The sequence below is a fragment of the Cervus elaphus genome, chromosome 20, assembly GCF_910594005.1.
Source record: "Cervus elaphus chromosome 20, mCerEla1.1, whole genome shotgun sequence".
NCBI lineage: Eukaryota > Metazoa > Chordata > Mammalia > Artiodactyla > Cervidae > Cervus > Cervus elaphus.
The window spans coordinates 37,497,650-37,509,815 of NC_057834.1; the positions used below are offsets into that span (position 1 = coordinate 37,497,650).

Genomic DNA, 12,166 nt, shown 5'->3' on the forward strand with positions numbered 1-12,166 from the left:
GAGTGTTGTGAGAGAAGCCTCCTGCCCTCTTTGCACTCCACTAGCAAAGGCTTCTCTGCAGCCACCCTTCTCCACAGTGGGTCCTCGCCTGCCTCCCTGGGGCTCAGCTCAGCTGCCATCCCCCTCGTCCTTCGCCCCTTCTGTCTCCGTGGGGTGAGGCCCTCTCTCTGTCTGCTCCCACTTACTCCCCAGTCCTATCCTCCCAGCGCTACCCAGAGTAGGTGAATCAGAGTCAGCTGGAGCCCTTGAGGGGGGGCTTTCAGTGACAGCGATGGTGCCAGCCCGAATCATAGCTGTGGCCTGAGGTCGGGACTGAGTGGGCCCTGGGGCCATTGGAGCAGAAAGACCATTCTGGACAACCCCCTGTCTCCATAGCAGCTTTCCACCCTCCCGAGCCTTTGGCCTCCAGGAGAAACAGCCAAAAGCCAGGTCATCTGGGAGGGCTTCCTAGAGGAGGAGTGACTACAGAGGGGAAGAGGAATGGGGCTGGGCCGGGTGAGGAGGAAAAGGCTCACATCTGGATAACAGATGCTCAGGCCTCTGGCTGCTGGCAGTTGGTTAGGTAATTAGGCAGAGGGCTAATTAAGGAGGTCCAGGTGTTCATTAAAATTTCCCTAATTGGCTAGCAGGGAAGCTTGGACAAGGTAGGCCTCCATACCTTGGATAGGGTCAGTTTAGGGTTCATCGTGCCCACCCAGGCCCCAGCCAGCCCTTTTACCAAAGTAAGGGCTGAGTTCATGTTCTTGCCCCCAAGCTTTCCAAGACTCTGCAGCAACGTAGAATGGCTGGATAGCAGAAGGGGAAAGAGGGGAGTACAGACTGAGCCTGCTTTCTGGGACGGCTCCTGGTTAGGAAGAAGGACTGCCCGAGGTAGGGGCAGCTTCTCCTTGGGCAGTGTTGGCACAGAGGTAGGAGTAGCAGTGGGGAAGGGGCCACGGGAGCCTGGAGTTATAAAAAGTGCTTTGGGCTACCTTGGCAGGGACTGGGGGTAGGTGAGGCCTGGCCCTTTTAACCCTGACCTTCCTCTGTCAGCGGAGGCCCAGTGGGTCTCTGTGCCTTCCCTGTCTTCTCAGTCCTGATCCCTCTTGCATCCCAGCTCCCCCAGCATGAGGCGGGGGTGGGGGGGGGGCGGTGTAGGAGATCAGCCAGGGAGCTGGTTGCCAGGCGACAGTTGCCTAAGCAACCCCATCCTCTCCATCTCCATGTGCTCAGGGCTGCTCCTTAGAAGACTTCAGAGTCTCACCCTCTGTACCAACCAACCTGAGGGTAGGGAGGGTTGAGGACTGAAGTGGCAGGGGTGGTTGGAGGGGAGATGGTGTCCAAACAGGCAGGCTATTGGTGCAGCTGGGAGAGGAAGAGTTGTGTTTCCACAAGGCACAGAGTGAGGGGAGCTGGTCCTACAACAGGACTAATGGAAGTTAGACCTCAGGAAGAACTTCTCACAGGGTCAATAAAACAGCCCGCCCTTCCTTTCAACAGACATTTCTTGGGTTCGTCTTCACAGGGGATAGAGTGGTGAAGAATACAGACGTAGTTCCTGCTTCAGACCTATAGGGGAGCCAGGCATTAAACAGAAGCACGGAATTATGATTATTTACATTCATGGTAGGGTTCCCTGGTGGCTCAGCTGGTGAAGACTCCGCTCACAATGCGGGAGACCCCAGTTTGATCCCTGGGTCAAGATCCGCTGGAAAAGGGGTAGGCTACCCACTGCAGCATTTTTGGGCTTCCCTGGTGGCTCAGCTGGTAAAGAATCCAGCTGCAATGGCAGAGACCTGGGTTCCATCCCTGGGTTGGGAAGATCCCCTGGAGAAGGAAACGGCTCCCCACTCCAGTATTCTGGCCTGGAGAATTCCATGGACTGTACAGTCCATGGGGTCGCAAAGAGTTGTACACAACTGAGCGACTTTCACACACACACACATTCGTGATAAGTGCTAGAAAGAAAAGATTAAAATACTGTAAGAGTCAGTAATTTTGGGAGGGCCTAAGGAAAGAAGTTAGATTGTAGGAGTGACTCTTCTGAGGATCATGAGAGCAAAGAGAGCATGGGCCATAAGCTGAGAGTGGTTATATCTCAGCAAAAATTTGCTGATGAACAAAAGGTGGCAAGAATGAGGTAGTATAAAATAGGAGAGGGACAGAGGTAGATGCTATAAACCAGAGTAGGGTTATGGTGACTGCATTTACCAGTCTAGATTGGGGTTTTCAAGGCTAGGCCAGAGAATCCTGTTTTAAAAGCCCTCTTCTTGAAAAATTAAATTTTAAGAAAGCCCTTTCTTAGCCCTCCCTTGCCCTCAGTATTTCCTCCCCACCTTCCCTGCCAAGCCCATACTACTGAAACTCTGGAAAATACAGCCTTTGGGTTGCACTGGAAGGCAGAGGAGCTGAAATCCTTGGAGTAGAGCCTTTACAGTGTTTGGCAGAGGCTGGGGTCACAGGCAAGGGATGGGATGGCTGGAGCTGGTTCTGGGTCCAGATGTCAGCTCAGCCAGCTCAGAGTTGACTGGGCTGTTGGTGATGTCCTAGGGCATGCGTGAAGGTGGACAGTAGAAGGTCCAGGGCCCATGGAGCACCCTGAGGGTAGGAAAGAAGGGAAGCGTGTTTGGGGATTTCTCCCTGGGAAGACAGAGGGGGAGGGGTGGAGGGTCCTTCCTGGAGTGGAGAGGGAGCTACATTGTTTTCCAGAGATACCTGGACTCAGCAGAAGTGCTCTTCCCAGCTAGCTGAGCAAGGGAAGGCCTGAGGGAAAGTCCTGGTAATGGGAGAGAGTGGGGAGGGATATTCCTGGCTCCTTCCAAGTCCACAGAGTCCCTGCCGGCCCTCTCTGCTCCCCTCTATGGCCAAGGCTGAACTTCGGCATCTGCTGTGGAACCCAGGGGGGGCACAGTTGAGTGGATATGTAAAGGCTCCAGAGAAACTCAGCAACCACTGAAATGGGGGCTGGGGAGGGGCTTCCAGTGACACCTCTGTCCCGGTTGGGTGGGGGAGGTGAGAGCCCACCCCCCTGGACATTGGTGGCTCCCCCTCAGGGACTCTGCAGAAGGGGAACTCTGGAGGAGGGCTGGCATGTGGCCGGGACTCCTCCCAGGACCCTTTCAGAGTGGCTTTAGGAGGCATGGGCCCCCTGCCACCGTCCCCCACTATTCCATCTCTGGAATCACAGAGCCGGCAGGGCCCTAGGGTCATCTTGTGCCTCCATCCTGGGCCCTTCCTGTCCCCACTGCCCCACCCCACCAGCCTATTAGAGTGCTGTCCACCCCTGAGCATGCACCTTTTCTGACCTGAGCATGGCTGCCATCTCTGTGCCTCCTTCCATCCCGTTACCTCATGTTGCTCAGGGTCGGGCTCCGTTTCCCTTCCTGGCTCTGGAGTTGGAGCTCTTCAGGCAGTGGGCTGTGCTGGGTTTACAGGTGGACTGAGACGGGGATCCCTCCAGCCGGTTCCTGTGTCCCGCTGGCTGCCAGCAGCCTCTTTCCTGTATGGCACTGATCTTTCATTTTCTCTGCTGCTCCGAGTTGAGCAAGGTTGGGGGGCACTGCTCTCAGTCTGAACTTGGGTTCTAGACATGGCCCATTCCTCTAGAGCAGGAGTGTGCAAATTATGACCCATGGGCCAAATCTGCCCATGCCGCCTGTTCTTAAAAATCTAGTTTTATTGGGGGCACAGCCACACTCATTCCTTTAATTGTGTTGTCCACAACTGCATTCACGCTGCAATGGCAGAGTTGAGTCATCTCAATGGAGACTGTATGGCCTGCGAAGCCTGAAATACTTATGATTTAGCTTTTTAAAGAAAAAATTCAAAATAAAAAAAAAAGAAAAGAAAAAATTCACAGACCTCTGGTCTAGAGGGTTGGTTTGTTTGTTTAAAGCAGCAGAATCCTTTCTTCAAGCCTGAAATTTAGGCCAGGGCTCACTGAGTAGAACAGATTGGTGTCCAGGAGCCCTGGTTGAAGGGAGATAGGGCTTCTGCAGCCTGAGCCCTACTCTGGGTCTCCAGGCTCCAGGGCTCCGAGGCAGGTGTGAAGACCACTGCTCTGGACCTGCACTGTTATGTTCTTGAGCCAGGGGCCCAGACACACTGGCATTCTGGTAGCAGGTACCCCATGTGAGCTGTTGACACTCTTGGCATGTGTTCACTCGGCCTATTCTCTGTACCAGGCTCCATCCGGGAACCTCCATCCTTGGCCAGTGGGGCAGCCGGGAAGCCCAGGGTGTCTCTGCTCTGGGTGAGCTCTGGGAAGAAAGGAGGGCCTGAGGCATTCTCTAAGACCCAGACTGTTAGAAGTCAGGGAGCTTTCTGATTGTATTCTGTCTGACCTAAAACCTACGGGCAGCAGTGATGGTGTGGGTAAAGCCTTTAGCAGAGTCCTGGGCCTGAGTGAATTCTAGCTTGTGCTTGGCTGTGGCATGCCATCGCCTCAGGTCGCCACCATTTCCTCGGTTTGTGGATGGGGCTCAGATGCTGGCAGCCTCTCACAGGGGTGCTGTGAACCTGGCCAGTGTGCCTGAGGAGCTGGGCTGTGAGCCTCGCTGGCGTGCCCAGGGAACTGGGCTGCGGGTTGCCACGGCTGACAGTCCTCTTGTAACCCTCCCCACCCAGGAGGCTGTGCAGAAGGTGTCCTGCAGACCATGAACTGAGCGCTGGTCCAAGACCGTTCATGAGCACAGTGTAAGGTGTGCCGAGACCCGCCACCCAGCAATCCCCTCCCTTTCCTGGCACTGAAGATCCCCAGAAAAGATGGGGAGGAAAAAGATTCAGATCCAGCGAATCACTGATGAGCGGAACCGACAGGTGAGGGGATCCTGGAGCCCCACAGAGTGGTTGTGGGCAGGGAGCCGACCCCTGCCTCCACTCTAAGAAGGCTTCCTGGAATAAGAGGGCTCTGGAATCTATTATCGAAGGGCAAGGGCTGAGTTGGGAGAAGAGGAACCCCCATCTCCCTGCATCTCTTAGAATCTTGGGTCCTAGAACCCTAGGACTCACCTGCTGCTGCGGCCAGGCAGACCTGTGTCCCTCCCATATTCAACGTGCAGGCCTCAGAACATGCCCAGGCACTTCCCCTTTCACAGGATGAATCCCTCCCCTCCTCCTATCCCAAGGGAAGAGCCTGGAAGCCCTCCCTTGTCTTCTCCTTCCCTAACCTCTTCATAGCCTCCAGCCCAGAGGTGTGGAGTTCTGTCCATCTGAATTCTCTGCCTTCAGTGAATTGGCTCCGGGCTATGTCTTGGCCATGTGTTGGCAGAGAGGTGCTGACCTGTTCCTTCCCCAGACAAGGGCTCCTAAGAACAGGGCTGTGTTACCCTGAGGCAGGGGCTCTGTCCAGCTGCCTGTGGGTGGGACTTCTCGCAGCCCTTGACTGAGCCATACCTGGCCGCCCACCCACCCATCTCCAGGTGACGTTCACCAAGCGGAAGTTCGGGCTGATGAAGAAGGCGTACGAGCTGAGCGTGCTCTGTGACTGCGAGATCGCGCTCATCATCTTCAACCACTCCAACAAGCTGTTCCAGTACGCCAGCACGGACATGGACAAGGTGCTGCTCAAGTACACGGAGTACAACGAGCCGCACGAGAGCCGCACCAACGCCGACATCATCGAGGTGGGCCCGCGCGCAGACCCCCCACAGCGTGCACACACACATGTGCCCCGCCCCTGGAAGCCCCTCACCTGTGTGCGCACACACACAAACCCACATCCTCTCACACAAGCCCTGGGCCCGAGAAGGAGGGCGGGCAGCAAGGTAGCTGTCAGCTGGGGCTGCCCACTCAGCCCACACCCACCCAGCACTCTCTGAGCCATTTTCCTCACATCTGTCAGGTGTAACATGACATCTCTGCTCTGTCTTCTCTCAGATTCTCTCTCTTTTCCCTTCCTTCTCCGTCTTTTGATGTGCCCCGGCATCTGACTCTCCCTTTCTCTGTCTCGTTCTTTGGTCTCCATCTCTCCTGCTCTGTCTTTGTCCCTTTGTGGGTCCCTGTGGCTCTGTTTGCTGTTTCAGAGCAAGCCGACCTGATGAACCGTTAAGGGACATGGGCTTTGGAATCCAGCTCTGGCCTTTACTGGCTGTGTGGCCTTGGGCAGGTGGTTTAGCTTCCCTAGGCCTTGGTGCCCACCCCCACAAAATGGGGCCAGTGCCTGCTTTGAAGAGTGCTGTGAATCGAGTGAGACAGCCCAGTGTCTGCTTCTCACACTGGGGCTTCGGGACCTGTGCCGATGAAGAGGGTGCCTAGGAAGCCACAGGCCTGCCTTCCTGGAGCAAAACTTTATTTCAACAGATATGGAGGAAATTCCTCTATTTTCATATTAGAGAAAACAGGTTTACTCTAGACTAGAAAGTAAAATTGACATTCATTTCCAAGAGAAAACAAGCAACTGTGAAGGTGTGCTGAGCGTGCAGAGGGCAGCCCGGGGTCTCCTCTGTACCGGGTGTGCCCGCCTGCCCTGCTTTGTGTGAATTCACGAGGGAAGCGGGAGCCGTGGGTCACAGACCGCGCACAAGCTGGGGCGTGGTGGGAACTCAGTGAATGCAGAGAAAGATTTTGCCTTTCTCCCTCTTATTCTTCTCCCTCTCTGTCTCCCTCTACTTCTCTCTTCCCTTCTTTTTTTAAACAGAGCCCAGGAATGGAGTCAGGCAGTCAGCCCCGGAGCTGCCTTCTCCTGGGGAGCCCTGTGTGCCTTCTGGCCCGGGCCCACCTAAGGGTGCACAGGCACCCTGGTCCCTCAACCCACCCCCCAGAAATGCCCCGCCCCCCGCCTCCTGGGAAGCACTCTCCACCACCAGCCACAGTCACACCGCGCCCTTGGTGGGGGGTCACCCTGGGGGCGGGGGCTGGGGACCCTGAGGTGGGCAGACAGTAGGGGAGTCTTAGGGAGGGGCCGGAAGGAGCGCCAGAGGGCGGGCAGGGGAGGACCCTGACCCCTGCTGATGGTAGTGGTGCGGTTACAGACCCTGAGGAAGAAGGGCTTCAACGGCTGCGACAGCCCGGAGCCCGACGGGGAGGACTCGCTGGAACAGAGCCCCCTGCTGGAGGACAAGTACCGGCGCGCCAGCGAGGAGCTGGACGGGCTCTTCCGGCGCTACGGGGTGAGCCCCACTCACTCTCTCTCTGTTGGCCCCCCCTCCCGGCCCCTTCCCCCCCAGGCGCTGCACAAGAAGCACAGGGAATGTGAGAGCCCTGAGGTGGACGAGGTGTTTGCCCTGACCCCCCAGACGGAGGAGAAATATAAAAAGATAGACGAGGAATTTGATAAAATGATGCAGAGTTATAGACTGGCCGTGAGTAGTCGCATGGAGGAGAGCCTCCCTGTGGTGCATGGTGTGGCTTTGCGCCCCGCCCCAGCCCTCGGCTGCCTCTGGTGGATGTTCTGCTCTGAGCCGTGTGGGGCTGCTGGTGACCACTGAGGACCCTCTGACCTTGGTTGTGATAAACCCGTGACCCTTGTCATGGAGCATAAACTGGGAGAGGCCTGGAGTGTCCCCCTCACCAGCAGGAAGTGTGTAGATGGCCTGAGATCCTTAGATGACTAGAAAGTAGAGAATGTGCTCTTTGTCCAGATCTGTTTGGGGAGAGGCCCCTCTCGGCCTGCTCTGACACCCCAGCCCAAGATACTCAGTCGCACTGTTGAGGGGAGGCAGAGACTGCTGAAGGGGAAGAAGGTGAGGTGGGTGAACACCCTCTGTAGCAGGTGGACGGATGAGAGCTGACTATGAGGTGACGTCCCTACCCACGCGCTCGTCCTTGACAGCTCTGTGTGTGAGTTGGGGTCTATACTCAGGGCCTCTAACCTGCTCTCCGTGTGTCCTGCCTGGCTGAGGACTAACCCACCTCCACTAGGGGGGTTCTAGGTGTCCCGGGTCCATCTGCAGTGAGCAGAGTCTTCTTCTCATTCTCTGGGCCAGAACTGGATCCCAAAGCACTCCAGCCTGCGTCCTTCCTTGGTGGGAGGGGCAGGCATGATTCCAGGGGGGCCAAGAGCAGAGAGATCGAGCTGCTCCTGGCCATAGGACACACAGCCCAGAGACTATAGAGGAACCCCGGCCTGCCCTCCCAGGCTAAGGGGTCACCCTGGCCTGACCCTGCCTTTCCATCTTCTGTCTAGTCAGCTGTCCCGGCCCCCAACTTTGCCATGCCCGTCACGGTGCCCGTGTCCAATCAGAGCTCCCTGCAGTTCAGCAACCCCAGCGGCTCCCTGGTCACCCCTTCCCTGGTGACGTCATCCCTCACGGACCCACGGCTCCTGTCCCCCCAGCAGCCAGCACTACAGAGGAACAGTGTGTCTCCCGGCCTGCCGCAGCGGCCAGCCAGTGCAGGTGAGTGGTCCGATGGCGGGCAGGAGAGGTGGCAGTGAGGTGGTGAGGACGTGGCGACTCCGTTTTCTGCGGTGACCGTCCCACGCCCCCCACTGCAGCACTCTACCATGTACCTGGCTCCTGAGGGAAGGGACTGCGGCTCCACTCCCTGTTCAGTTCCCAGGACGCACCCTGGAAGAGGGCATCCTGTCAGCTCATGGTTCTTTTTCCTCCAGGGGCCATGCTGGGGGGAGACCTCAGCAGTGCTAACGGAGCCTGCCCCAGCCCTGTCGGTGAGTAAAGCTGCTCTTCTGTCTGGGAGTGGGCCAGAGTCTGCCTGCTCAGTGGCTTCAGGTGTCCAGGGACCAGGAGGGACCTAGGTCAGAGGAGAGAAAGATCCCAGGACCTGAGTTGGTTGTATACAGAGTCTGAGGACTTTTAAGCCCCTGAATTTTTTTTGTCTGTAGCAGCGATGGGTGCGGATGATCAACAAAGATGTAGGCTTAGGGATTTCTGGGCAAACTGAGAACTCATCGACGTTTCCAGCTGGAGGAGAGATTCCAGGGTTTTCCAGTTGAGTTAGGGGTGTCTGGTTGGGGTCTGGAGGATACGAATATCTGACGTTGCCGACAGTAGAGGCATGGACTCACATACATTCTCACACACAGACATTCTCACTCTTACGGGAATATCCAGACAATAGGTGTGCACTTGTGAGCACACATCTGTGAACCACAGAAGAAAGACTGCCCCCTCCACGCCCCCCCGCCCCCAGCAGCTGACAGCCCCTCCCGCCCTGTGCCGTTGTCCGCTGGCGACTGTGACTTCGAATGTCACCATTGACGTCACCATGACATTCCTGCCATTCCCGGAGTGATCCGGGAATTGGGATGGAGGGAGCCACACACTTCCAGGGAAGCAGTGTGCTCTCAGGAGACAGAGCAAGGTGACACTTGTGATTGTGGTCACTCCCACATCTCTGGGGTCTAGAATTCTGCAGGCACCGTGTGCTGCCTCCTTGGCAGTAGTTGTGTATGGGGCAGGAGATGGGTGAATACCGCTCCCCCCGCAAAGAAAGGGCCAGAGAAACGTCTGCAGACCTTAAGGGAACAGTGATCCTTATAGACCCTCAAGCACAGCAATAGAAAGTGGTTTTGTGGCTCCGGACATATCACACCTCTGCCAAGCGGGCTTTGTTTCTGCCTCTGTAAATATGGCTAATGATACGTGTCCTGTCTGTCTTGCAGGGTTAGTGTGAGGATTAAATACGCTGAGATGTATGTGAAGGCCCTGTGTTGGTTATGGAGTGTGGAACAAGTGTAAAAGATGGTTATTCTGCTTGTTATTACCAGTCTAATTATGGGGGCAGCTATGTCACCAGCCCGCTAGTTCCAGTAACACCACCACGACAAGTTCATGGTGTGTCTTTCCTGGCATTCCCAGCTCAAGGCAAGGGGAGCAGTCTGAGTATTGATTTGATCTTGTGACCAGGATCCTCACTGAGTCTTAGCTTTCAGGCTGCCGCCCTTGTACAACCTATGTCTTTATGGGCCCGGCTGGGGGCAAGTGCTGGACTTCTGCCATCAGTGACCAGCTCCTACCACCCAGCCCCATCACATGTAGCTTGGAGGCATAGGGATGAACCTGATGATTGAAGAGTAAGGGGTGTTTCCCCCTTATTGCCAAGACAAGGTGGTTTTAGGGGAAAATTGGAGAACTCAGCCCCTACTCAAAACCTGAGCATGATTCTGAGAAGTTCTGGGTAACAGGCCTTTTGGCGCAGTTAATAAGGATAGGTGGTAGGTCCATGTTTTTCCTTTTGCCCCTTTCTCTTCACCTCTCCAGGGAATGGCTATGTCAGTGCTCGGGCTTCCCCTGGCCTCCTCCCCGTGGCCAACGGCAACAGCCTAAACAAGGTCATCCCCGCCAAGTCTCCACCCCCACCCACCCACAGCGCCCAGCTTGGAGCCCCCAGCCGCAAGCCTGACCTGAGGGTCATCACTTCCCAGGGAGGAAAGGGGTTAATGCATCACTTGGTGAGTAGGGTGTTTGAACCAAGGGGCAGGGGCTGAGGAATGGAGAGTGGGGAGGGGGGACAAAGCTGACCTCCAACAGAAGAGATGAAAGTTAAGCAGCAAGTAGGACCTCCCGAGAGAATGTGGAATCGTGGCTTTTTATGAGCTCTTCCTCCCAAAGGGCCTTACGAGAGGTTGGAACACAGAACCACCAGCCTCACGGGGGGTGAAACAGGACACAAGGTGGGAGAGAGGTTCCCTGATGATAACAGGAGGATGAGAGGTGGACTTGGCGTCACAGCAGAGGGATGCGGGTTAGCCTGTGAGGATTTCCTCACTGGTGGGCTCTGGGATATAGCATCTTCGGAGATCAGTCAGGACGGTGAAGAGTCCCGTCATTCTGGGCCAGAGAGGTAGATGGGATGGCCATGGGGGCAGGGCTATGAGGGAAGGGCAGAGGACAGAGACTGAACCATCCCCTTGGTTTTATTTCTGCTCCCAGACTGAGGACCATTTAGATCTGGTAAGTGAGGCGGGGAGATGTCTGCTGCTGCTTTGAATCCTGGGCCCACCCATGGCTCTGTGGCCCCCCCCGCATGGAGTGTGTGTGTGCCTTTGTCCTTCCACCTGTGTGTGCGCCTGTTGTTTGGTTATCTGCCAGGAGGTGTGCTCAGTGCCAGATGGGATACAGAAGTGAATGGGGCGGGGGCAAGGGGTTACACATGCACGTGTGTGTACCTGAGTGTCTGTGGCCGTCTTCATGTGATGTTGCGTTCGTGCAGACTCACCTCTCTGCGTGTGCGTGCACATGTGCGCGAGAGGCGAGTGGGCCTGCCTCAGGCCTCAGGCCTCAGAAGTCCCATCTCGTTGTGTCCCAGAATGCCTGCATTAGGCCCCTGCCCTCTGACTACTCAGGCCCACCCCGGACAGGGCCCTCCAGTGGAGTGCCAGCCAGACAGGAAAATCGGCTTTCTGGGGGAAGCTGAGGCCAGGCAAGGCCAGAGTTGTCCTTGGTCGTGGGCTTCCCTGCGTGCCCGTCTCTGTGCTCCTTCCTGCACACAGAGGCGCACACAGCCACTCTTTCTCTCTCACACGTGTACACACATACTCACCCTCAGCCGGAGTGGGGCGGGGGCTCCTCCCTCCCCAGCTCCCTGACGGGAGGCCAGAGAGGCTGGAAAAGGCAGGCAGGCTTTGGCGGCCAACACGGCGGCAGTTTCGGCCCCAGTGTGGAGTTGGAATAAACAAGTGACTCAGCGGCAGATGGAGCTGACAGCCCCACACACGTGTGTGCGTACACGCAGGCACACGCCACGCCAGGCCCCGCATTCCCTTCACACATGCCAGCGTGCTTCTAGCAGGTTGTGTGCTGCAGCGTGACGGACGGAGGACCAGCCAGGAGAGCAGTGGAGATGGGGCCCGGGCAGGCGTTGGGGCCACAGGGCCGGCATGTGTAGGTGGGCGTGCATCTGTGTGCGCATGTTTCTCTCCGTGGATTTCAGCGTCTCTGTGCGCAGCCTTGTGTGTGTGTATCTCTGGGGCCTCCACGTTGAGGCATCCCACCTGGGCCTTGAGTTGCCCAGCTGGGCTTTGGAATGGGGGGCCTGGATAAAGCAGCCCACCCATCTGCCACCTCTGACAGACTGTTTTCTCCTGCAGAACAATGCCCAGCGCCTCGGGGTCTCCCAGTCTACGCACTCGCTCACCACCCCAGTGGTTTCCGTGGCAACACCGAGTTTACTCAGCCAGGGCCTCCCCTTCTCTTCCATGCCCACCGCCTACAATACAGGTGAGTGTTCATGTTACATGTAGCTTGGTGCAGTTGGTCTTGGGCTAGGGGTGGGACCACAGAGGGAA

At 56.7% G+C, this 12,166-nt stretch overlaps 1 protein-coding gene across 6 annotated transcripts in view; it reads left to right on the plus strand.

The window, feature by feature from the left end:
• Positions 1 to 12,166, plus strand: part of MEF2D (myocyte enhancer factor 2D) — a 31,280-nt gene that overhangs the window by 13,872 nt on the left and 5,242 nt on the right. For 3 of the 6 annotated variants that reach the window (XM_043878975.1, XM_043878974.1, XM_043878976.1), the window contains exons 2-9: positions 4,606 to 4,797; positions 5,400 to 5,603; positions 6,951 to 7,088; positions 8,105 to 8,315; positions 8,531 to 8,587; positions 10,140 to 10,330; positions 10,812 to 10,832; positions 11,969 to 12,098. In XM_043878975.1, the coding sequence (XP_043734910.1) occupies positions 4,744 to 4,797; positions 5,400 to 5,603; positions 6,951 to 7,088; positions 8,105 to 8,315; positions 8,531 to 8,587; positions 10,140 to 10,330; positions 10,812 to 10,832; positions 11,969 to 12,098 (1,006 nt within the window). In that variant the 5' untranslated portion in view covers positions 4,606 to 4,743. Of the gene's footprint in view, positions 1 to 4,605; positions 4,798 to 5,399; positions 5,604 to 6,950; positions 7,089 to 7,145; positions 7,281 to 8,104; positions 8,316 to 8,530; positions 8,588 to 10,139; positions 10,331 to 10,811; positions 10,833 to 11,968; positions 12,099 to 12,166 lie in introns of all 6 variants that reach the window. The other 3 variants (XM_043878977.1, XM_043878979.1, XM_043878978.1) reach the window with 3 other exon arrangements.